The sequence below is a fragment of the Plectropomus leopardus genome, chromosome 17 (genome assembly GCF_026936395.1).
Source record: "Plectropomus leopardus strain MGB_pleo_1.0 chromosome 17, ASM2693639v1, whole genome shotgun sequence".
In the NCBI taxonomy this organism is placed as follows: domain Eukaryota; kingdom Metazoa; phylum Chordata; class Actinopteri; order Perciformes; family Serranidae; genus Plectropomus; species Plectropomus leopardus.
Window position 1 is genome coordinate 366,791 of NC_142192.1, and position 26,249 is coordinate 393,039.

The 26,249-nt window shown below is 40.1% G+C and overlaps 1 protein-coding gene across 2 annotated transcripts; it reads left to right on the forward strand.

The window, feature by feature from the left end:
- Nucleotides 1-1,592: 1,592 nt before the first annotated feature.
- tmem200b (transmembrane protein 200B) lies at nucleotides 1,593-24,799 on the forward strand. Of its 2 annotated transcripts, none has more exons than XM_088090369.1 (2): nucleotides 1,593-1,684; nucleotides 20,326-24,799. In XM_088090369.1, exon 2 carries the CDS (start codon nucleotides 20,374-20,376, stop codon nucleotides 21,622-21,624), a length of 1,251 nt encoding a protein of 416 aa, XP_087946495.1. In that variant the 5' UTR covers nucleotides 1,593-1,684; nucleotides 20,326-20,373; the 3' UTR covers nucleotides 21,625-24,799. The 2 variants fall into 2 exon arrangements, with proteins under 2 accessions (XP_087946495.1, XP_042362762.1); XM_042506828.2 differs by lacking the exon at nucleotides 1,593-1,684 and adding an exon at nucleotides 14,446-14,741.
- Nucleotides 24,800-26,249: the final 1,450 nt, after the last annotated feature.

The window sequence follows — 26,249 nt, forward strand, 5'->3', positions numbered from 1 at the left end:
CTGGGTTTTTATAAAGCTGTGTTTGATTGATTTCAGAGGTTTTATATTCGTACTCGTTAGTTTTGTAACATTATATATTCCAGATTTAAAGGTTATCCTCTGATTTGAAACAACAGATTTGGAAGCTTGTTGTCAAAATACTGTAATGAAATAAACACACCTCATCCAGCAGTAGCAGAGACAAAGCTACTGTTAACCAGGTAGCATTATGTAGAGTTGACATTTGTGCAGCTTTGTACTATTCTAGGTAATGTTAAGGCCAGAAATTAGAAGTCACAATTTTGTTTTTTCAGGACTTACTAAGGGCGCTTTCACATCAGAGCTGTTTGATCCGCTTTAAATGGACCAGATTTCGTTTCCTGGAGCGCAGCAGCGCGGGCGTGCTTTTACCTTATCTTTTATTTAAACAGTCAGATGTCTCTGTTGAGTAAAGTTTTTAAGCTTAAGCTTATTAAAACAATCGGACAGGAAAATCTAACTGGCCTCTCTGTCATCAGACCTGATCACTGATCTCTCAGCAGGTGATGCAGACGTGTGTCTCTGTAAAGCCTCCAGCAGCTGCCGAAAAATGCTGTTTTATAGTTATCTGTAGTGGAACATATATGCAGCATTTATAGAGTTTTGTTATTAGCCTTCTATAATGTGTAAGCATAACAACGAAGCTATTATGATCGCGCACGACGTGCAGTTTAAAAATAGCTGCCTAATAATGCTTACTATCAGTTTCACCATTTCTTTATGAGCTCTTTGCCACGCCTGCTGCATGAACTACTGTTAATCACATAATTTTATTTCCCCACGTGGGTCCTGATAATGCATGAAGACAAACGCAAAAACTTTCCATCTATCAACCTATCAGTCAGCAGAAACTCCTGTTTACTCCTCTTGGATCGTTTGACAAAGTGCAGTGTGAAAGCAAACTAAACCAACTTGAATTGCAACAATGTTGCAATTTCATCCCTCCAATCAAACCGAGTTCCCGGGCTATGAGGTGTGAAAACGACCTAAGTTGAGCGTTTGCTGCTCTTGCTTAATAATTACATTTAAAAATTATGTTACAGTATTACTTCTATGCACTATTTTCCAGGCCATTTCATTTTTTTCCCGTTTCGGTTTCAAGGGTTAAATAAAAATAATCTGCCATAGAAGCTTTCCTTTTGTTTACCAATTTATACAATCAATTAATTCGTCACATGGTATCTTATGAATATAGTTGGAGAGCAGTAAGTTGACAGTTGACTGTGTGTGAGACGTGTCTCTGTCGGTGGTGGGAGAGGCTGAGTTTAGGGGGAGAACCGGCGCCAGCAGGACCTCTGCTGACTACTGTTCTCAGTCTTTCACCTCTTGCTGCAAATATCTGTTCCACCATCCTGAGTTCAGTTGAACAAACCGCTGAAAAGAAAATAGAAAAAGAAAATATTGCATGGGTAGTCGGTGCCCGGGACGCCTCCCTTTATCGCTAAAATCGTATTTATGGTCAACCGGACGTGACATCAAACTGTGGATGCCGCCACCCGACCCCCCCCCCCCAACCCCCACCACACACACACACACACACACACACACACACACACATAGACATACATACACTGTGCGTGTTCAGGAGAAGGACACAACCAGACATAGACAGCGGGTCTCGGGATCTGGAACCGACGATGTGCAGACGAGCGGTCCCACGCAGTGAGTACGTCCTGTTTCCGTACTTATGCACTTCTCACGTCGTTCTTTCGTACGTAAGGGATGACTGTATATATAGGAACGTACCAGCTTTACTTTTTTATGTCTTGTTTTCTTTCAGTCAGAAAAAACTGAAGGATTTGAGCGTATTTCTTCATGTCACAACAGGTTGGAATCACATGCTGTAGTGCTAAACATATATCACATAACACACATTTAACCATTGAGATTATCATTAGGCTTTTTATAATTAGGCCGACATCTAAGGCATATTTAACAGAGTTCATTTCAGTTGTATCTGTAACATTAATTAGACAAAATAACGTAATAAATCATGTCTTTTATCAGGAAAAGAAATCTTACTCCTTTCATTAAAAAAAAAAATTAAAAACCCATAGGCCTACATTTTATAGAAACCTCAAAGGACCTAGTCTACCCTTGTGATTCAGTCTGGGTTGCCTCAGATCCTTAGTCATGGAGCCTCAGATGTGAGGGGCCACAAGTGTAAAAGCTCAGTCATTAGTCTTGTGCTTTTACGGTAACCAGTAAACTTTTAAAAAAATTAACACCTAACACATCCAAGGTAGATCTTTGTTTTCTTGAGACAATCTTTTCAGCTGGAATAATATACCTAATGTTCAGTAACTGAACAAGAATTTGTACAGGTGTTTCTAAATGCTGTCACCCTTCATTTTACTTTTTGCTTTCTTAAAAATTTGCACCGCACTCTAAGCAAGTCATTTCCTAAAACCCAGTTCCAATCCAAAAACAGTGAAGTTTTGCTGTGGCTCTGCAGCAGGACTGTGTGGTGGCAGTCTGGGTCTATAAAAGAGCATCTCGGCCTACAATCAGAGATGTTTATCGGTTTGTGAGTTCTGAGAATCTGAGGTGCTCATTTGTGTGTTTAAAGTGTTTATATATATGTGTGTGTGTGTGTGTGTGTGTGTGTGTGTGTGTGTATGAGTGTGTGTGTGTGTAGGTATATGTATATTCATGTTTTTTGAAATCTGTAAATCAAACAAATATAATGACAACTTTGAAAAAACTATAGACTTTGTCTACATATACATTCCTTGTCCATAACATTAGGGCTATGGTAAAAAGAACAGTAAAATCACCTCCACAGTATCATCTTATGTGGTGTATGACTTTGATTTCTGATAACCTATAAACATTGAAATGAGTTACTGTATAAATATAATATTTTATTATTTTGTGAAATGTGCTGATTATTTTTCTTGATCAAGTTTTTTTTAGTACCTGATCCTGATTAGAGCCATTTAATATTGAGTATGTTGATACCGAGTCCCAATCCCATACTTCTACTTTACTAGATAACACATCTGCACAGTGCACACTTTAAGAAGACTCCTTTAGAGTTATCAATCAAATGTATATGTTGTACCTGCCAAAGATAGACACAAATCACAAGGTCATGATCAAAAAACTATGATTAATAAATTAAAAAAAACTTATAAAGTAGCATATATATTTAACAGCATAGCTTGTAGCTTGCCTTGAAGTAATTAAATTACGTGGAAAACAGGTTTCTGCACTTAAAGTTTACATATAGAGCATGTAAAACTACTAAGGTTGTTTTTTTGGGTTTTTTTTCAAAGCGCTATCAGGTCATAAATGAAATGAGTAAACACAACATCTGCTGAAACTGCAGATGAAGGAATGTAAGATTACAGGAATGTCTGTAGTAATATCCGATATATTCCTGAATATATATATATGCCTGAAATTATAAGATTATTGTCTACTGGTGGAACCAGGGCATGGCTGTACATAAACTTTTAGAAAGCACATGTAACCCTGCATTTTCAGAACACAGTGCTCTGGTAGAATAATAGGGAACTATGAGCTCCAAAAAAATATGATGGAGCCTGACCATTCAGAGATTTGTAATTGAGGAGAAGGATTTTAAATTCAGTTCTGGATTTTACAGAGAGCCAGTGCAAAGAAGCTTTAACAGGAGAAATATGATCCCTTTTCTTGGTTCCCATTAGTACACATGCTGCAACATTCTGGGCAGTTTTTAGACATTTGTTGGGGCAACCTGATAATTGGGAATTAAAATAATCCACCCTAGAAATAGCAAATGGGTGAACCAATTTTTCTGTGGCTGTGGCTCAGAGGTAGAGCCGGTCTTCCTCTGATTGGATCGTCATCCCCGGCTCTTACAGGCAACATGTCGAAGTATCCTTGGACAAGATTCTGAATCCCAAAGTGCTCCCGATGCTCAGTCATTGGAGTGTGAGTGCATATGAATGGTTACTGACTAAAAAATTGTAAGCTAAGGGTAAAACATCCTTACGTAGCCTAGTCTAGATCTTAGATCGGGGTTTTCTACATGTTCCTTGGACACACCGCAAGACTGTATGTAAAATTAGGGATGCATGATATTGGGTTTTTTTGCCGACATCTGATATGCCGATATAAAACAACCCATTTAGCCGATAACCAATACCAGTATCGATATATTCACCTTTGCCCTTACAGTTTTAGTGATCATCAAGGCTCCTCTGGAGTGGAATGAACATCACATTATGCATACTCTTTTCATGATGGCCCATCAGCAGATAGAGACATAAAATACAATCCTTTTCAGTGTATGTAAGATTCTTTCATTGTGCAAAACAAGAAAAAGATGAGAATGATCTATTCCATATGTTCAATTTTTCAATAAAAAAGATTATATATTGGTTTGGTAAATTGGCAGAAATCAGCATATTTAACATTAGAAACATCTTTAAAAATAAGCAGAAAGACTATTGACTATGTATTTCATAATTCCCTCTCTAAAATCTATATTATATTGTTGTGAAAACATCAACACATTTTTTCCTCAAACACCTTATTTATTAAATTTTCTCCCCAAAAGCTAAATTTTACAAGATTACATTAACACTAGGAGAATGTTATTGTTGACTTTTGCCTCATTTTTACTGAATAGAACTTGAAAGCATCATTATGTTACTTAATGCAACATTTATGAGCTGTTCCTTGCAGTCACCAGCTGGAGGCTTAGAGGTAACATTAATTATCTAATTTCTATTTTTTTTTTTTTTTTCATTTTCTTTCTCTCCACATACACTCCTCTCAGTAGTGTACTAGTTGTTGATGAAGGTGGAATACCAGGTAGATGACTGGCTACAAAGGAGGAAATGCATTGCACATTGTGCAGTGTTAAGACTGTGATGACTCACTTGGCGGTCACCTTTATTACCTATGGCAAGCGGCGCCACTACAATGGGGCTAAAGTGCAAATTTTACTTCATTTTCAGGAAGTAATTACCTTATTGCATGCCACAGGCCCTGCATCTCACTTAACCTATGTCTGTTCAATGTTAGTGTCACCCTCCCCAATTGAATTTAGGTGAAAAGCCTTTTACCTATAAAGGTGTGACACTCGAAGTGGAAGTGTTCCATTTAATTATGATCAAGTGTCTAAGAATCTCATAGTTTGGTCATAGTAAGACAAGACAGCTTTATACTAGGTTCTTTCACACTGTGTCTCATAGGGAAGTGGGATGTAAAGAGGGAAGTTGGTTACACACAAGTGATGTCATCCTGTATGAGTGGGGGCGGGGGTACATGTAAGAGCAAAACTTCTGTTGTGCATCATAAGATGACTGAATGCAAATGTGTACATTAGGGGATGTGTTGCTTTTGATGAGGCAAGGCAAGGCAGAGGTTGTATCTTTGAGAGCCTGTATCTTAAGTTATATTAGGCATTCCTTCACTGTATTGTAATATTGCAACCAATATTAAAAATCCCAACGGTTACAACCCAACAGCTGAACTTGAGATTACACCATAGACTGTAAATAAAGATGGACAACATGACAGCTCCTCCAAAGTAAGGTTATTCAATCTCGATCGCCCCCTGGTGTCTGACTGCAGTACAGGTCCTAAGGCACGCCCCTTCATGTTAGTGAATGGTCATAGGCTAAACCAAAAAGTCAAAGTACACGCCAATAAATTTTTCCCAAAGATGATTTCTGTCACTGAAGGTAATTCTCATCACCCAAGTGTTTGTTATCATGATAAGTTCGGTTTTAATGAGTTAATGAGTTATTAAAATACACAAAAGGGGGCTTTTCCGCCATGATTGACAGCTGTGACAACCAATCCGTGCACTGACATTTAATGGAGCTGCTCACTATTGGTCGGATGGGTGTTTGGGCGAGAACTCCTCCACCCTGAGATGCAGGGCTCCCTGTAGCTGTGTCCCAATTTAGGGGCTGCGGTGGAATACCTCTTTTTGCTCAGGAAGGTTCCTAACTGAGTCAGATGAACCGGAAGTACCTGAGTGGCTGCCATGATAAGAGCTGTTCGAATTCTCCTAATGTTAAGAAAAGGTGTGTCAATACTTCCTTTATAATCTCCTTTAGCGTAGGAGAATCAGCTGTTTCATTACATTATGCATCCACAGTCTGTATGGGCCAAAACAACTTTAAAAAACTATCACAACAATATATTATATTCTATATAAACAGGCTTATCAAGAACATATTTGTTATTGCTTCTTATATTCTCATTTTGTTATTTTTTTATCATGTTTTATGTGTATGTAATATTTATTATTGACTGTTCTCTCTAATAGAGAATAAAGATCAAAATCAGCACATTAACCAGAACAAGGGGGTTGTTTAAAGATAACGGATGTTTTCAATTCATGACCTTCGAAACGTAAGAATGATCATATGTACAGTATTGGATCTAACACATTGTTCACATTTTCATATTTTTTAGGCTATTTTCACAAAATCATAAAAGGATTTGTGGTGATAAATATGACTGAAAAGGTGGGTGAGTGTGAGCAACTGTCTCTTTCACTTCTGACTGGCAGCCTATAATCCTCTTTATTTTAATTCTCACTTTGGTAATGATGTAATATTTTTTCACAGGCTTGTCCTCATTTAGCCTTTATAACGTGCATTAAACAACATGGTAAACACAGAGCGAAGTAGGCCTTTTTAAGATAATAATGATAACAATAATAACTAGAAAATTTCAGCGTGGAGTGGGGTGGCCATACTTGCACGCAGGGCCACAAGAGTCAATTAATGGCCATTAATTACCAACTGGCATCTTCAATTGGCTACAAGGGCCAATTAAGGGCCCTCTCCACCTAAAGGGCCACAAGAGCCAATCAATAGCCCACTTGTGGCCCCTCCTTCAGAGTTATACTCTTTCATTACCAACCGTCATCTTCAGTTGGCCACAAGGACCAATTAAGGGCCCGGTCCCCCTGAGGGGCCACAAGGGCAAATGATGACAATGTAAGGGTCAGTTAACCATTAATTACTAGTGGACAAGTGGACCAGGCATCACTTTACATTGGAAAAGTGTGTGTGTGTGTGTGTGTGTGTGTGTGTGTGTGTGTGTGAGTGTCTGTTGCCATGGTAATTAATGGCCCAACTGCACCCCCCCTCTTCACCCTCTCATCTTAGTTCAGCTCCATGGAGGCAGTTGAATTTAATGGAAATGTCCCTGTCAAACTGGTCCATTTTACAGCCATACCTTTCACCAAATAGTCAAAACATTCCAACAGGAAGAGAAAGGAGGTTCTCCCAAATGCACACATATCATTTTTGTTTGAAAAAAATTTTGATAAATTGCCCAAATCTCTACGTGAACGTATGGCCATGTTCTGTAGCCTTAATTTAGCAAAAAAGTACAGGAAGTAAAGGAAAATAGCAGTACACCTATTACTACATGGTGTAGTAACAGTATAAGAAGCAGCAATAGCAGTAGTGGAAGAAGATGTATTTAATAGTGTGGTAATAGTAAAAGAAGTATAAGAGAAGTATAAGAATACTCTATACTAATAGCTGTTGTATAACTACTTCAGAAAGACAGAGACACAAAGAGAGGGGCAAACAGAAAGCCAAAGAGAAAAAGTGAAAGAGAGAAACAAAGACAGACAGAGAGACGCCAGAGACAGAGAGAAAGAAGGACAGAGACAGGCAGGAAGACAGAGAGAGACAATTTGGAAGTAAGAGAGACAGAGACACAGAAAGACAGACAAAGAGATGAAGAGAGAGAGAGAAAGATAGAAAGACCGACAGATACAGAGAGAGAGAGAAACAGACACTGAGAAAGACAGAGACAGGCAGACAGACGGAAAGAGAGACAGACACAGAGTAAGAGAGACAGAGAGACACAGAAAGACAGACAAAGAGATGAAGAGAGAGAAAGGCAGAAAGACAGACAGATAGAAAGACAGAGACAGATAAAAAGACAGACATAAAGAGAGAAAGGTAGAGAGACAGACAGATAGAAAGACAGAGACAGACAAAAAGACATACAGAGAGAGAGAAAGACAGAAATGGACTGAAAGATAGAGAGAGAGACAGACACAGAAAGACAGACAAAGAGAAAAAGAGAGAAAGACAGATTGAAAGACAGACAGATAAAAAGACAGAGACAGACACAGACAGACAGAGAGAGAGACAGAGACAGACACAGACACAGACACAGACAGACAGAGAGAGAGACAGACAGACGGAGAGAGGAAGACAGACAGGCAGAAAGACAGAGCGAGAGACAGACACAGTAAGAGAGTAAGAGAGATATTTAGAATCATGACATAAAGATTTAGATTTAACATTTAACATTCAGATTTAATATCTAACATTTAGATTTAATATTTGACATTTAGATTTAACATATACCATTAAGATATATCATTCAATATTTAGATTTAATTTTAAACATTGTTATTTTACAGTAATATTGTCTTGAACATATTTTTTTCACGAAGAATAAATCTGACAAAGTCAGCAAATATTGCTCTAAATGTGATTTAAAAGTGACTGAAAAATTCAGACCTCTTTTAAATCATGTTTTAGAGCTAAATGTGAAGAAATGTTGCTGTTTCTTTCAGAGTGCACAATTTTACAATCAGTGCCCAATAGGGGCCTTCTGATAAAATCATATACATTCATATGTTACCTTGTCTACACTGAATACCCAAAAGTGACAACACAAAAAGCAGGATTTTAGATTTACACACTGACATGTACTCGATGCCTTTATCCTGTGGTCACTGGAAGTCACTTTGGCAGTGTTCAATCTTGAGTCTTCTTGGATATGAAGAGACAAGATTGCGCAGCTGAATTTGGATTCCTGCCGTTCTGCTCTGCAGACCGTCTTGGCTCTGTTGGGTTGGATGGGAAAGGCGGTGGACAGCCGTCTTTAGGTCTCTCTAGGGATGTTGAAGGTGAACCTTTGGCTCAGTCTGAGCTCCTGAGCACTGGCTTCCATCTTGGTTTCATCAGAGCAGAGAATCTTGTTTCTCTCAGTCTGAGAGCCCTTTAGGTGCTTTCCTGAGCCTCTCACTGAGGAGAGACTTCATCTGGTCACTCTGCTATGAAGCTGAGATGGCGGAGTGTTGCAGTGATGGTTGTCCTTCTGGACTTTCGCAAATTTGAGGACTTGAGACTTGCTTGACTAGCAGTGATAAAAGACTTGACTTGACTTTGACTTTGTCTTCATGAACTGAGACTTGACGTAGACTTGAGACAGATGACTTGAAAGGACTTGACTTTGTTTATTGAATACATGCATTTTTCAAAATATTGAGAAGTTACATTTTGTTTTTGAGACATGATCCAGTGCAATGTGGACTGCGCACCTGCCAGACCCGCAGCAGAGTCCAGGCCAATGCCAAAAGCATTGCGGCAGAGCGACATTATGGAGGGGGCTCCAAAAATAATAAAATTCAGATTCAAGGAATATGTTGTCGATGACGGTAATAAGAAGAGAACAGCTGTGTGCAAGACCTGCACTTCAAAGATCAGCGACCCGACCACCACAACATCTAACTTCATCTGCCACTACAAAACCCACAAAGAAAGGTACATGCATTTGTCTTTTAGCTAACTTATTAGCTGGTCAAACGTTAGCCAGAAAGCTAATGTTAAGCTATGTGAGACTTATTGGCTTCAAACTGATTAGCGTTACACTTCTTATTGAGAAGACGTATCGTTAATGTAAAAGACAATCTGCAGATTTATTCGGGGCCATATAACCATCAAATAAACTATGCAGTCATGTTATGAGCAAACACAGCTATGTGCTCTGCTCTTGACTAAATGGTTAACGAGGTGAAACGTTAACATTAGTCCACTCATCATGACATGACCTTGTACCCCTTTCTCTGCTGTTATAAGCTCCTCTTTAATACACCATTAATTTGTATGGTGTGTCCTCCCTGTTACAATCACTGTGCTGCCAGTATTACATATAACGGTGCAAAAAAGCCTGTCCTCTTGAGACCAAGCATTTGCTTATAATGCATCATGGTCACTGTTGTATTATAAATGATCCGAAATGGCCTCCCCATTAGTAGCAAGGAAACTATCAACGTTTATAAATGGTTCGTAGTTTCCTTGGATAGTTTCCCAGTTGTCTCAACCCAACTTCTGTGACAATGTTGGGCTGTGACCCAACCTCCATGGTTTTAGCCTTAGTTTGTCTTAAAGAACAAAAATCACCTGTCCAAATACACATGATATTGCCAATTGGCTTATGCAATTCCCATATTTCATGTGGCAAAATTTGTTTTCATTATAAAAGAAAATAATGTAATATCACAGGGGAACATTGTGACAAATTTTGACCATTAGCCTCACATGCTCCCATCTGGCATGGCATATTAACACATTTTGTTTTCATGTATGAACATTTCAGTGCATTTTAAAACAGACAATTCACAGAAATTTCAAAACTTCAATATGTGAAATGACATATTCCATATATGATTTTCTTACATGGGCTTCTGACTGTTATGCTGTAAATATTTTGAACAAACTTCACCCCTCCCTTAGCTACCACCTTATTGTGGTGTAGGGGTTTGTGTGTCCCAGTGATCTTAGGAGCTCAGTTATCGGGGTCTTTATGCCCCTAGTAGGGTAACCCATGACAAACAGGTCAAAGGGAAGGGACCAGACAAAGTGTAGCTCACTGGACCCCTTCTGATGAAAAAGAAAAATGGTTCAAAATTTCCCTTGCCTGGACGCGGGTCACCGCCTGAAGCCAGGCCTGGGGGTAGGGCTCGTTGGCGAGCGCCTGATGGCCGGGCCTGTACCCATGGGGCCCGGCCGGGCACAGCCCGAAGAGGCAACGTGGGACCTCCTTCCCATGGGCTTACCATCCGTAGAAGGGGCAAAAGGGGTAGGGTGCCGTGTGAGTTGGGCGGCAGCTGAAGGCGGGGAACTTGGTGGTCCGATCCTCGGCTGCAGTAGCTAGCTCTGGGGACGTGGAATGTCACCTCTCTGGTGGGGAAGGAGCCTGAGGTTGAGAAGTTCCGACTAGATATAGTCGGCCTCACCTTGACACATACCATGGGCTCCGGAACCAGTCTTCTCGAGAGAGGTTGGACTCTCTTCCACTCTGGAGTTGCCACTGGTGAGAGGTGCCGGGCAGGGGTGGCAATAATTATTGCCCCCTGGCTCGGTGCCTTTTGTTGGAGTTTACCCTGGTCAATGAGAAGGTAGCCTCCCTCCGCCTTCAGGTGGGGGGATGGATCCTGACTGTTGTTTGTGCCCAGTCTCCAAACAGCAGTTCAGAGTATCCACCCTTTTTGGAGTCCTTAGATGGGGTGCTGGAGAGGTGCTCTGCCACTGTCTCTTCAGGTTGCAAATCAGTCACCAAACTACTGCTATTTACTCCAGTTTTATCATGTGCAATCAAGTCCAAAGGTTAAACGACACCTTGAATTTGCTTTCTTAAAATTTTAAGCCAGTGCAGAAGTTATAAACTCAATTTTGGCAGAATGATTAGACGGATAAAATGATGAATTAGACAGATAAAAGTCTACAGTCACATCAAAACATTGTGAAGCCCTCAGAGTGCCTGGGACTCCCCACCATGCCCAAATCTAACATCTGGATCTAAATTTACCCACAAATTTAATTGTGAATGTTAAGCAGCAGTCAAAAAAGTGGATTTATCATATGTTAACATTTATTGTCAGATGTGTTCATCAATAGATTCAAACAAATAGACATTGAACTTATATTGTGTCATTGCTAGTTGACAATTAATGACATGAGTGTCAGACTTGGTATAACAGCATGTCATATAACTTGAAGTCCTTTAGGTGGAGACAAACAGCCATGTGTTTTTTTCTGACTCTTGGCATTCTATCCATGGATTTGTATCCCAAAGCAGCAACATAAGATAACTGACCTCAAATCACCATACAAAATCATTAGTTTCTTTGGGTTAACTGCATCAAAATAACACAATCTAATCCCATCAAATCAGAATACTGTTTGTGTGGGTAGAGTTTCAAAATCCCCTACAAAGGCTCATATTGGCAGATGTCTGTCATCATGCAAAAAATACAAAGAATAAGACTGAATCAGCCCAAAGAGCAGAAATAACACAAAATTAGATTTGGGTGAACTTGGTGTACACTCTGCATCAATCTCAAAGCATGTCAGGGCATGTCCTCTCTGTTATTTTATTGATTTATTGTGGATTTGTGTAGTTTGAGAAGGTCGTTTTTATTCAAGGGTCATGTATAAACAAGCATTTTTAAGCAAGCATAACTCTAAATAAATAAATAAATAAAAGATGGTGAACAACACCAGCATACATTCACACAACCTGCAGCCTGAGAGCGAATTTAGCTACACAGCTTCTGGGAGTCTAAATATCTTTTTACTTTAAAAGCCTTTTTTTTCAACTGATTAGGTGTTGCAACTAAGATTTCTGTTAGTGAAAATAAGGAGAAACTGTGGACCTATAACACTGACTGAATATCAACAGAACTGCAACAAAAAAAAAAAAAGTTAACTGTATTTTTTTAACTGTATCTGCAGATGGATCTGTATATATATATATATATATATATATAAAACCTGTGAAATGTAGGCTAAGCTGAGTATGGAGTAAATATATGTAGGATGGATTAGCAAAAATACAACTCCCCAGAAATTGTACTACAGCCTACAGTGTGAGCAGGGCAGAAGCTACCTTTAATTAATTAATTAATAAATTAATTAGCAGTTTGATTGGTCCAGAGATGTTTAGAACGTGCTTACATTTGCATGACAGCACACCTTCCTCATCACTAGTAGGATCATTCTGCCATTTCTAAATCACCACTCTTGAATAAATCACAGTATTCCTGCATCAGTTTAAGTAGGAGGCAGCAGCTACAGCAATTATCAATGTCATTACATAAATGTGTATAATAAATACAACTGATCAAATAAAAAATAAAAGCCAACTCACTAATGGTGTAAACTATAAATTGACACAAAGATGACATTAACCAGCATAAACCACCATGTTCTGAACATACACAAAACACTGACAAAAAGTGACATTTGTGTGTATGAACATAAAACAGCAAACTTAACTGCAAACTAAAAGCTACTTAAGTCCAGATCTAGGCATGATGGGAAATAAAGACTAAGTGATTCGGAACACAGACATGATGGGAAATAAAGGCTAAGTGATTCGGAACGCAGTCAGCCAGCTGACAGGGACAGGGACAAGAAATATGTCCATTGCAGTGTGTTACTAAAGTTCGACCTACTAGCTTGGAATAGTAAACTACGTTTCATTTCATATAGGATTCTAATGACACGAGTGATTGTTTTCCAGTTATAAGTCAGACTCAGTGTATTTCCATGGAAACGGATAAAACAATCGCAAAAAGCCCAAAACATGAACATATCCTTTCTATTCTTCCTGGGAATTTCGGGGTATCAACCTTCTGGTGGAAACCTTTGAAGAAAAAGCAACAAAAAAAAAAAAAAAAGAAAGAAAATGATTTAAATGCAATGCCTGCATTTTTAGTGTCAGTTCCTAATTTTCTAAGCAGGGTGAAGAGTGGAATGGGGGCTTTGACACAAACTCTATATTAAAAAAATCCTTCCTGTTGTCACTGTCTTTACAATCAGATCGGCCTGTTTGATAGAAAAATTATAGAAAGGCTGCCTTGAAATCAGACATTTCAAGCTGCAACAATCACAAAAACAGCCTGCAACATTCTGGAGGGGTTTTCATATCTACGCTGTGTTCAAAACCGTTCACTCACTCTGTGTGGTGTGTAACTTAGTGAAAAATATAAGGAATAACTGAATGAGATTTCGGACACTAAACTAGATTTTTTTTTCCTCCGGAAATACATGACCGAATTGCATTATGGTATACAGGATTAAAATGTAGGGTACATCGTATATACACTCAAATGTCCTGTGCATTTTGGGTATTTTATATTGCACTATACAGTGGATGAAATCGACCCCAGAGAATTCGAACACTATTACAAAATGGCAAACACACTAGGCTATCTAGTGCACTATTTCCATGATAGAGAATGGTATCAAACGCAGTCACTGGATGTCAAGATAATGCCTATTTGTTACAAGTTCCAAGGTGCTTGGAGCATCCCCCAAAAATGTTTTGAATTGCCAGAATTGGCATAGCCTACTAAAAGAAGGAAAAAAATAAGATTAAACTAGTAAATTTGCACATAATGTGTTCTGTTATTGTTTGTTTTGTTATTCATCTATTTATCTAAATTATTTGTGTTAATTTGTCATTTCCTCTTGTTCTTGGTAGTGAGGTAATAAATAGTCAATAACAGCAATAATAGTAATAAAGTTTTTGGTGTGTTGTGTGAGGGGGCGCCAGGTCTGACACTGCATTCCTTTGTACCGTTGTTGTTGTTGTAGTCCGGGGCCGGTAGTTCTTTTATTTTGAAAGGGGCAGTGTATTGTGAAGTTATACGCTGCTGCTGACTTGACGGAGCTGCTGTGTGGGTTCAGTGGCTGCAGACAGACACAGAGCGGGACGGAGCTCCACACTCTCCGAGGCTGAGCTCTGCTGGGGCTCGTTGTCCTTCTGAAGACACAGCTGGGTGTCACACAGTCCGGTGGAGTCGGAGAACACAGTGGACGACGGTTTGTATGTTGGAATCGAGTTATCAGCTGGGTCCTTCGCAGCCTGGAGACTACTGATCCCAGATGATCTGGATGTTATGTTTCCTCTAACTATGAACAAGCTGCAACAGAATCCGAGAGATACAGGCAAGTTTGCAGAAGTGGTCGGCTGCTGGATGTTTATGTGCTGCAGTCACAGCAGCTGATGAGACATGACTACAGTTTCATCGATGACTCTGTGTGTGTGTGTGTGTGTGTGTGTGTGTGTGTGTGTGTGTGTCTGTGAGAGAGAGCGAGAGATAGAGATGGTGTGTGTTGTGGAGGAATGCAGCAGCTCGGTCCGTCAGACGCATTCCTGTCTGTTTGTAGCATACATCCATGGTTTGTAGCCCCCATACAGAATTCACTGTTTTGGAGGAGGTAGTCCGGCCCGGCTCGGCTCGGCTCGGCACGCTCGGCAGAAAAATTCCTGTAGACGAAAGAAGCTGTATGGTGATTTTTTAATAGTGAAGCCGCTAACTAAATTTGATTCCTGCGGGTTCAGCGTGCCTGTCGGGCTTCATAAAAAATAAGAACTGCGGGTCGCTTTTGTTGCATTTCATGACAGAAGAGATTTTATTGGTGTGGTTCCACCCTTCCATAACCTAATGTAAAATGATCTCCAGACACTTTGTGTCTTTCCATCATGAAGCACAACTTGTGGCTTTCAGGGGTGAGCTGCTGGGAAAGATGAACCGAATAATAATGGCTCCATGCGGTGGCGTGAGGATAGATGCAAAAACAGAAAAATAGCCTACATTAGATTACAGTTTGACATAATGTGCCATTTCACATTTTCCCAGAGTTAAACACGGGTAATTATCTGAGTGAGCACACACCTGTTCTCCTCTGTGTGCTGTTGCTCTGTTCACTGCTTGGCTGTGCTGTCAGTGTATGTGGGCAGGACCCAGACTGTACAGTAACCTTTGTTTGCTCTGCAGGACAAGCCCATTTTACCATGTTATCCTGCTGCTTTCATTTTTGATCCTCTCGGGAAGATGCTTGAGATCCTGAGAGCCTGTTCTTGACCATCTACCATTCCCTCCAAAACACAAAGGGAAGCAGTTGTTGGCAATGAAGGATATGATGCCATAGGGCTGATTGTGCTGCAATTTGATTGGCGGTTTGCCAAGAGCTGTAGTTCTCATTTGCTGTAGGCAGATATTAGTATTACTTTAAACGAAGATACCAACTGCAGTCACCATGAGCGATACAGATTAGCTCCTACTACCACATTCTCATCCTAAATTGTTATATGTTGCTACTTTGCAGTGGACTTCCACATCTACACATTATCCTCTAGGTATACTTATGTGTCTTGGATGGTAAGGATTAGGGGAAAAAAAAACAGGGTGAGGTCTAGAAAAGAACCATCACATTTAGATGAGAAGCAAACACTAGACTCCTGCATGAAAGTCCGGGGCTTGCTGGACCTATCCACCACCCTTCCTGCCCGCCTTATAGGGACCTCTACTCCTTACATTATGTAGTTACTGCCAGCCTTTTTTAACCTCACACTGTCCAATGGGGTATCATGCGGATGCAGCAGGTTCCATCTGGCTGTGTTCTCAACTGACTGCGACTGCGTATTATGGTGACAACATCCAGCGGTATATCATGCGGATGTGAAAGATAGTTTTTTTGTGTTGGGATCTTCCACTGAAAGCACTGCAAAAGTGGCAGTGTTTGATGAGTAAACACAGTAGCTCGGCACAGTGGCTAAACACTAGCTAGTAACGTGGCTGTGTGAACATGCTCTGGATCAGATGTGTGTTTATACTCAGGTGTAATAGGTGTTACTGCAGTCATAATCCAGAGCGAGAGGACAGAACAAGCTGTTGTTTGAATGATGCAGTGATTTCACCATCTTATGCACAACAACGTGATATGAGTTTAACAATTGATGTGACATTAAAATAACAAAAATTTAAATGTAACAGAATGAGCCAAGCATCTCAGATGCATTAATGTTTCATGTCTGAACACAGACAGCCGTAAGCCTTTGCTTAAATAACATGGCTTATGATAGGGCTACAACTTTTGATAGTTTTCATTTTTTATGATTTTACCAGAGATTGTTTTGATAAATTGATCAATCGTTTGGTCTGTGAAATTTCACAATGTTTTGAAAACAGTGTAACATATCCCATATTCACATAATATACACATAATTTGGTTGGATTTTGAAATCCCAAAATATATAATTTCCTTTTGGCGATAACAAGACTTTACACTACCACTGGATTTTTGGTATTTTTGCTTACAAGAAAGACTTTTTACAATTCTAGTATCACAGTTATTAGGATGAAACTGTTGATCATTCAACTGAATTAGTTGATTTCGTTGATAGGCATAGTCACTGCTAAAAAAGTGATCTTACATTTTACACTATGATTCCCACATATACTGTCGTCTAATTAACACTGGGTTTTGTTTTGCATCAGGATAGATATGCATATCGGAGAAACAGTCTGACAGTTTCTAATCTAAGTATTATGTTAAATAAATAAGTGATTTAGTTGGTGTTCCTTCCAAGAACAAAAAATTAGTCAAGGAGTTGTTTTGAACCTGAGAAAGCTGGAGATTCATTGTCTCAATAAATAATCAACAAACTACCCACCCCGTTCCCCAACAACCCAGGAATCCACGATGATCCACTACAATAAACAGACAAGAATTATTAGAGTTGAGCCGATTTCCTTAGCCTTTTCCTCCCCCCGAGGTTCTGGGGGAATATCTCAAGCATCCTGTCCAATATCTTTGAGAGAGCGGTCCCTCACTCGCGGTGCTTGCTGTTGCTTAATGATAACTCATCCTTGGAGCTAACCATAAATGACAGGCGCCTTTTGTTAGCTGGTCTTACAGCAACTAAAAGAGTGGTAGCTTGTCACTGAAAACAGCTGCATGCACTGTCAATGAAGGAATGGCTGTCTGCCTTCAGAGATATTGCCCAGCTGAAGCTCTCTGCAGTGCGGTTACACTATGCAAAAACACAAAATGTAATTTGTTGGTCAATGCTGCTTCAAAAAATCCGGTAATAGTTATTATTTGTGGTTAATCTCTTGTGACCCATGTTATAAATATCTGTGTCAGCTCACTCACTCTTCTTGAGTATGTATAATATACTATATGTATACCCTATTTTCCTGTTCTTTTATATACATGTATTTTATGTATTCCGGTGGCTATTTCTCTGTATATCATCATAGATGGTGGAGGAAATCATGACTGATTATTATTTGATTTTTTTTTTTTTTTGCTTCTGAATGAATGACAGAAAAAGTCTGAGAACTACTGACGTAACACAAAAACAAAAAACAAAAAAAACCCCACATCTTAAGAGCTTTCATAAGAGGTGGTGAGGCATGAGGAAGAAGCAGAAGTAAGATAGCTGTGAGGTGTCTGACAGTCAGCATGGGGAGAACATTTTACTCTCATTGCAGCATGCTCAGGACCTCACAGTAATTGCAGTCAGAGTGTTTGAAGCTGTTTTTCCATTTCACTTCACTTTGTTTATGACCATGTGGGAACTCAGTAAGAACAGGACATGTGCAAGTGTTTCTCTACTTTTGCTTGTACGTCATTTAATTTACAAGCTCCCCACAGACATGGGAGGTTTGGAATAGTCTGAGGAGTTTCACTATAATTATTTCCAGTGGTGATTAACATTGAGAAAGGACTGTAAGTGGTAAACAACCACTGACCGATAGATAACCAAGTGAAGACAGGGGGCTAATTTTTGTCTGGACTCCAGGCAGTGTAATGCAATGTTTCATGTCTCTGTCATGATGACTGATGAAATGCATTATTCAAGGAGAGGGTTTGCATGTATCTACAGCTAACTCCCCCTCTTAAGCCAGATATATACATTATTCTCAGTGTTGCGCAGGCTCTGCTCATAGGCTCTCGAGCAGTCAGGGAACTGCAAGGGCTCACGTATACTTGCTCAAGAATGCAGTTGCATATTAGGGCCAGGGTTGCAACTGAGAAACAACATGAAGACCACAAGAACTGTGGCTGGTAGAAAATGTTGCTACTGAAGGCAACATCAAGCAAGTTGATAAAGACTTATCTGCTCCTTTTCAGTAAGTAAGGAAGTAAATAACAAAGTAAATAAAATTTTATTATGCCTCTGTGCTGGCAATAGCCAAGGCCGAAGGCATTATCTTTTCGGGTTTTCTGTCCATATGTAAAAAGCAAAGCAAAGCAGGCATAATGACAAATCTTCTTGACAGCAGTGTTGGGCAATCTCTGTTAAACAGGACAGATATTCACTAATAGATTGCAGATCCTGCAGAACACTTCGACAGAAAAGTATAAAAATGGTTGTAAATAGTTTTCAGCAGTAATATATTTTTGCTTTAATTTTCATTATTGAGGAGGAATACAGGTTTAACAAACTGAGTGTGTGTTTACTGAGACCAAACCACATCACCATATTAATTTACGCACCCTTATTTATTTTTCAATATCTACAGTACCCTCCACTCCCTCATAAGTACTGGAACAAGATTAACAAGCAGAGATACTAAATGCAAAAAAAAGAGGGGAGGGGAAGGGTTAAGTCCTATAGGAAGACATTTAGTGAGGGTTTTTTTTTTAACTGCTGATGGATCCTTGAAAGATTTCTTGTAAGATGCAGACTGTTATACCACTGCCTCACTGTAAAAACTGATTTTGGGAGGTGGTAAATAAATGCCATGTATGTCATTCAAATTTTAATTAAGTATATCAGACATCAAGTGAAACTATTAACAATGCGTAAAAGTATACCCATAAAAAATGCGCATGTGTCAGTGCCCATGCAGTAAGGCTAAAGTCATTCATTCAGAACTGTTTGTCAGAAGACATGAACTCATCCAGTTGAGCATGGTGTGGTCAGTGGTCAATGCAAAGAGTTGACATGTTCAGCACTGTCTTCATGGTGGTGCAGTTGTTAGCACTTTGTCCTCACAGCAAGAGCGTTCGGGGTTCAAACCTACCGGCGTGACCGATCCATGTCAATGTGGGTTTTCTCTGGGTATTCTGGATTCCTCCTACAGTCCAAAAACATGCAAATTAATTGGTAACTCTAAACTGGCTGCAGGTGTGAATGTGATTGTGAATGGTTGTCTGTTTCTGTGTGTCAGCCCTGTGATAGTCTACCAACCTGACCAGGGTGTACCCCGCCTCTTGCCTAGTGTCAGCTGGGATAGACTCCAGCTGTCATGTGACCCTATACCAGGATAACTGGTTACAGATAATGAATGAATAAATGAATGAAGCATTATACCAGTGTATGACAGATTTTCAAGGAAATGAACTGAAATTAATTAAATTACTTAGGTTAGTATGTCATATTATGTATTCAGTGTTTTTGTTATCATTAAGTAGATGAACAATTCCCTACTTACAATCAAGATTCAAGCAACCATTTGTGTAATGTATTAAAAAATAAGAGGTATTCTTTAAATTTTAGTGTATCATTGCTGTTAACATTTAGGTCCTCTACTTAAGCTAATAAGGTGAAATTGACTCAAACAAACTGAGTCCAAATTTTTACTTCACATTTATTTGGTAGACTTGATAGATTTGTCTCAACAGGGTACAAACATTTGCATCGCATCACTGATGTATTGTGAACCCTTTGATGCAACATCTTGATATAGAGTTTTCTGCTGCATTAACTCTTAAATTATCCTCACTCCCAAAGTCCTCTGACAGGGTGTTAAGGAGCACCACCTCTGGACGGACCTGTGCCATGAAGACCCAGAAGGCCCAAGGTGTTACACCAAGTTCACCTCCCTCCCGACGGAAGTCTCGCTTCACATTACGAGGCAGAAAGAAGAAGGACGGGGTGATCCAAGGCAAGCTTCGCATCCGTTCCATGCCTGGAGCCTTCCTGGTGCTGGGGCTCATCGTGGTGGTGGTTGGCACCGCTCTGGCTGTGGCGGGATACTGGCCCTATCGGATATCGAGATCGTCTATCCTGGGAGTTGCGGAGGGGGAAAGCATCTCGGAGTCGCATACTTCTGGCTGGAGTCTGGGAGCTAAGGGCCTCCTGTCCACAGCCAGCCTCATCCATAGCGAGCGGATGAAGCTGCTGGGACCTGTCATCATGGGGGTCGGACTCTTTATCCTCATATGTGCCAACACAGTTCTTTACGAGAACAGGGACAGAGAGACTCAGATGCTACTGGCTCAGATGCGCAGTGTAATTTGCTCTGTGTCTGCAGCTGTTCCCTCGGCAGACCTTAAAGAAATAGCAGCAGCTAACTCGATGTCCAAACACTACCAGTGGGTGAGCAGTTTACCAGCTGCCCATCTCAACATCCTCTGTCTTCAGCAGCTGGCAAGATCCGAGCCCCTGCTGCAGACCAGACAGTCCAGAGAACAGGAGGACGGTGTGGAGGGCATTTACCAGCAAGCTGTTGTCCAGACAGAAGCCCTCCACCACCAGAAGTCAGAGCCTCCACCGTCTCTCCACTCCTCCTTTTCCAGCTTCTGTAATTCCAGTCAGACAGACTTTAACACACGGTGTGGAGCTGAGCATGGGGACAGTGACAGCTTTGACCCACAGCCCGCCCCATTCACCAAGCTCAACAACTGCCTGGTATCTGCCAGCTCCCTGTCCACCCTGGACGAGGTGGATATCCCAGCAGTCCAGCCAAGGCGCTGCCAAAGCATGAGCTACAGGACTAACCCTTACACAGACCAATCTGGTGTGCATCTGAAGGATGGACTCCGTGCACTGGGGGAGGAGGCTTATAGAAATCAGCTGCTCATCAGAAGCAGAGAGGCTGCTTCACAGATTTGCGTGAACATCCCTTGGCAGGTTGTGGATGCTGCAGGGGAGCAAACTCACCGAAGCTGGCCTCGATTTGACCTGGGCTGCGGGAGACGATACCTCAAACTGGAGAAAAAAGAAGACTCAGTGGACAAACTGCTGGACCAGTTGGAGCAGCAGTGTTCTCAGTGGGATAAGAGTTTTGGCTCTGGACCTTTCCAGTGATGACTGCTTTGAGCATCCTGATAACCAAGGATCATAAAGATATTTTCCTCTGGATTTAAAAACTGTGTTATATGTTTGTTTTTGTCTGTGTGGGGCAGAGAAAAACTAAGCCCTGGATCATTTGGAATACAGTTTTTCTCACAAGGATCTTCCTAAACTCGAGCCTGTTCTCAGTCACCAGTGGAATATTGATACACAGAGGTCATAGTGTTCTGGCAGATGTTTTCTATAATTGAAGGAACAATAAACAGACCATACACTGTCACAGATGAGCGAAGCAGTTTGACAGACTGTTTACTTCCACAGATTGAATTGGCAGCAATGCCAGAATTCAACTTGTATCTCAATGCCAAAATGGGTTTACCTGTTTCTAGGACACAGTGGGCACAATCTAGTGAGGGAGAGATAGAAGGGCGATAGTTTTCACTGTGCAATCAATTCTGAACCAAACTACCTGGACTCCCATGTCCATAAAGTGCTCATAGCTCTTGACAAATGTAACTAGTATATAAAGATGGGATGTTTTTCCTCAGCTGAGGTCCCATACTCCAAATGCATGGCGTTGATGTACAGTATGTTACATCTCAATACTTATGCAGAGTAATGTCATTGTTGGCTTTATGTGTATAACACGTAATGATAGTCAAAGGATCATTCTGGTCTATTACAACTTGGGTCTTATTTTCTGAGGTTTGGAAATTATTTCTACAGTATTATCATTACAGATCATCATGCCTTTGGGTGCTGGGCACTATTTTCACCCAGGGCCTTTACCATTAGAGTCATACACACCCAGCATGCAGACCTTAATGTGTTAGCCTTTACTGCAGTTATGTTTATCATTTTGGTAAACTACTGCATCAGCCAGTTTAGTTCTGTTTTTTTCTTTGTGTACACCATTGTACTTCATATATCTTTAAGGGTCAAAACAAAAAAACGTTTAAATGAGTGAGTAAATAAAGCAATCCCTACTGAAAGACAGAAAAGAGATTCCAACATAGGGCCATGGCAATGAGCACACAGCTTAAGACAGCACACAGTGGCAGAGACAGAGAGGCATCCAACTCCTGGCTGAGGTCTGTGTCAAGGACAGCATGTCCAGGTGTCTCTGTGTTCAGTAGTAATGCAGCTTCTCTAGTGCTGTTTAATCCTTGACATTTAGGGAAAAGAAACATATGTCACAACACTGAAACTTACATTAACTGTTATTCTGCTGAGACTAAAAGTATGCTGGCACTCACAGCAGTTACTCCTCTCATCAATCCATCTGATCAGCTCTTAACAGATCAACTGATCAATTATCCACATGCCAACTCTTAAACTGCTCCCGTGGTAAACAAAGAAAAGAACTCATTAAGCACTGTGTCTGGGGACCCACAAAAACTTCCAAATTAAGAAGTAGGCTGCCAGAGGGGTAAAGTGTGCAGTTTTCAGTGACCAAGTTTATCACAGCCATGAAGATTTGGCATCGTCACTGATCAAACTGTCACTGTTGGGCTCATTGGTGGATTCCTAAAAAAAGTTTAAATTCACTGGTAACATAAAAGAAATATTACAGGTTCCATCAGGCAGCTTAGAGAGTGTAAAATTTGCTTTCCAAGGAAGTTATTCCCACTTAGGTCGACAGAAACATTGCATGCAATATTAACCGTACACCGTCTTTTCCCCTCTCTCTCTCTATCCCTCTCTCGAACACACACACAGAAAGTTGGCAGTTTGCAAGTCAGGGTTGAATGGTTTATTTAACACGTATTTAACCTTTTTAAAAATCTAAGCAAATTGGTTTCATTTCTTTCAAAAACATGGGAAGAAAACAAATCAAGAAATGGAGAGAAACTAGTAAAAAGTATAAGAAAATGACCTGAAAATTTATTTTAAAAAAGAAAAGAAATGACATCAAAAATTTCTGAAAAATTATAATAATTCTGTATTAGCTTTAAATAGTTTTTCCCTTCACCTAGCTTTAAAAAAAATCATTTCAAAATCTACCGATTTCTTGCAATTTATGGAACATTTCTTATCAAGTTGCTCATTGACATTTTTTCCAATGTTTTTTTTGTTTGTTTTTTCAAGACATTTCACCAGTTTGCACTCAGGGTTCAAATATTTAAATACCTGTGAAAGGTGCCTGAAAGCAGGACAGGAAAAGTGATGTCGCTTCAGGTTTCAAAGAGTTAATGCATATTTTTAAGACATCGTATGCCATTCTGGTAGATATCGCCCAACCCAAGTCAACAACTCCTTCCCACCACATCTGTAAGTGGAGGTTGTGGTATAAAGAGATAATGACAAACTATTAACAAAAAAAAATTATATATATATATATATTTATATATATATATATATATATATATATATATATATATATATATATATATAAAATATTTCTTCATAGGAGAAGTTACAAGAGCTGTTGACAGTCAACTACTGCAATAAGCATGTCCATAACAGCAGTATACAACTACATTATAGTGTGTTATAAATCATCAATTAAATGTTACAGAGGTTAAAGAACCTGTCTGATCTTCTGACTGCATGTGTTTCGTGATGCGTCTGACTTATTTTTGGTGGTCACTGTGTTTCCTGCTGATGATATTGTTATACTTACTGATAGGAAGGATGGCCTGAACTATGAAAATTGGACCCAAGCTGTAAAAATACTGATCCTTAATAATAAAGGAGAATCTCTTTGTTGTCCTTCTTCTGGTCAATGCAGTATTAGCTTATACTGAAAGTGGGGACACCTCCCACTGGTCTCCTGTTGATCATCTCCTCTCTAAACCTTCTCTGATGAAATGAACAGAATGGATAGTGCAGACAACGCGAGCCGGCGGCTTCAGTTAGATTTAGTGAGTTGACTGGTGTTACTGCGTACAGCTGTGTATGTATCAAGAGAATAAGAGAATATGAATCACAGTCTCATGGCCCATACTGATCCCCTGCCCTCCCCCTCTCCCTTAACACGATGTGCAGATGTGCCAGTCTTACTCTGGTTTTCTCTCTGTGTTTGCTGTCTGTTCTGTATGCCATGTGTGACACTTTGTGTTCTAAATGTATATCAAGCAATATGAGCAGTCTGACAGAACAACTGATGGCTGTGTCTTGCCCTGTGTTGACCACGGAATTAAACAACATTGCCATGCCTGCGTCACAAATATAAGGCAAAGCAAAAGTAGCTTCTGTTTGCTGTCGTCTCATTGATTCAAACTGTCGGGGTAATGGCACCTGGTTGTATATGTATGCAGCATATTATCATCTCTCCACACTCACTGCTGACGACCTCATTACTCACTCAGATGAAGACTTTGCATTTCATCCATATTTCTCAGGCTGAGAGCATCCAGTTGGGACTTGGACCAGTGAGACCCACATTCACTTTATCACCTGATGAATGAAAATGTGAGAAATGGATTTTTTTCCCTCTTCAGCTCCACAGCATCAGCTTGATATTTTGAAGCAGAATTAGAGATGGAGTAGAGTGGCAAGGGGAATTCCCATGATGGAGTTATTCTCAACAGAGCCTCCTGCACACTAAACAACACTAAACTGCACACAAAATTCCCTTCTTATTAGGTTGTATGGTTCCTTCTGGGCAGGTATGCATTCCCTTGGGATATCTTCTCATTTAATTGGTCATTTACAAGATGGCTTCTGGGTTTCTAACAGCCCATAAAGCTTGCTGGCAGGACCTCCTGCCCTCTGCTGTAAAAGATAGAAGATTATATGGCTGCAGAAGGGCACAACAAGGCAGATGTTAAAACATTTGGGATCATCACACAGCCTCTAGTTCTAGCTTTCACAACACTGCCAACCAAAAGAGAGCAACATTCAGAGGTTGCTGTAACAAAAGGTTCAACTGTTTCATGATGCAGCCAGGATCATTAGGACTGGCACATCATTGTAACTGTCCATTAGCTAATATACCCAATGCATTAGGATCTGGCAGGCAGGGGTTGGTAAACAGTTGCACCCTCAGAATGAGCTGAGAGCAGGATAATTATGACCACATCCTCAGAAGATGTAAAGAACAAATGTAAAGAATCACATCAGAGCTTATCTAGGCACGATAGCTAATTTCCTGCAAATCATATATATATATATATATATACACACACATTACTGCTGCCACATTTCAAAAGCACATGTGGATGTTCATATTTCATAATGAGTGTTTCTGATCTTCCACCGGGCATTTGATCTTATTAATTTCACTTATGGAAATCAACTTTATCAAGTTATCATTGTATGGAAATATGAATTTACAGTCACACCATCATGAAAGCAAGAAAACAGACATGATGTTACCTGCTTTAACTATGCGGAAAATGTTATGCATCTGTGCTGTTTAGGACTTTCACACTGCAGTAAAACCAGTGGCTGCATGAAAAAAGTAAAGAAAATACAATGAAAAATACTTTAGCATCCTTTGGAGAGGTCAAGTGAACACTTATCTGAAGCTGTCCTGTTAAGCAAACCCAGACTTGGAAGTGAGTGCACTAAAATGAGCCTGTTAATTGATTCTTTAACAATTTATTTGTTAATTATGGAAGTTGTCTTCCAAGATCCAACAATACAGCATTGTCCAGTCCCCCACCCCCAGTGTATTCCTGTTAACTTCTCTGGGC

Bases quoted from the DNA above. Each gene is read 5' to 3' on its own strand.
- tmem200b (XM_088090369.1), top strand. From the start codon at position 20,374: ATGAAGACCCAGAAGGCCCAAGGTGTTACACCAAGTTCACCTCCCTCC.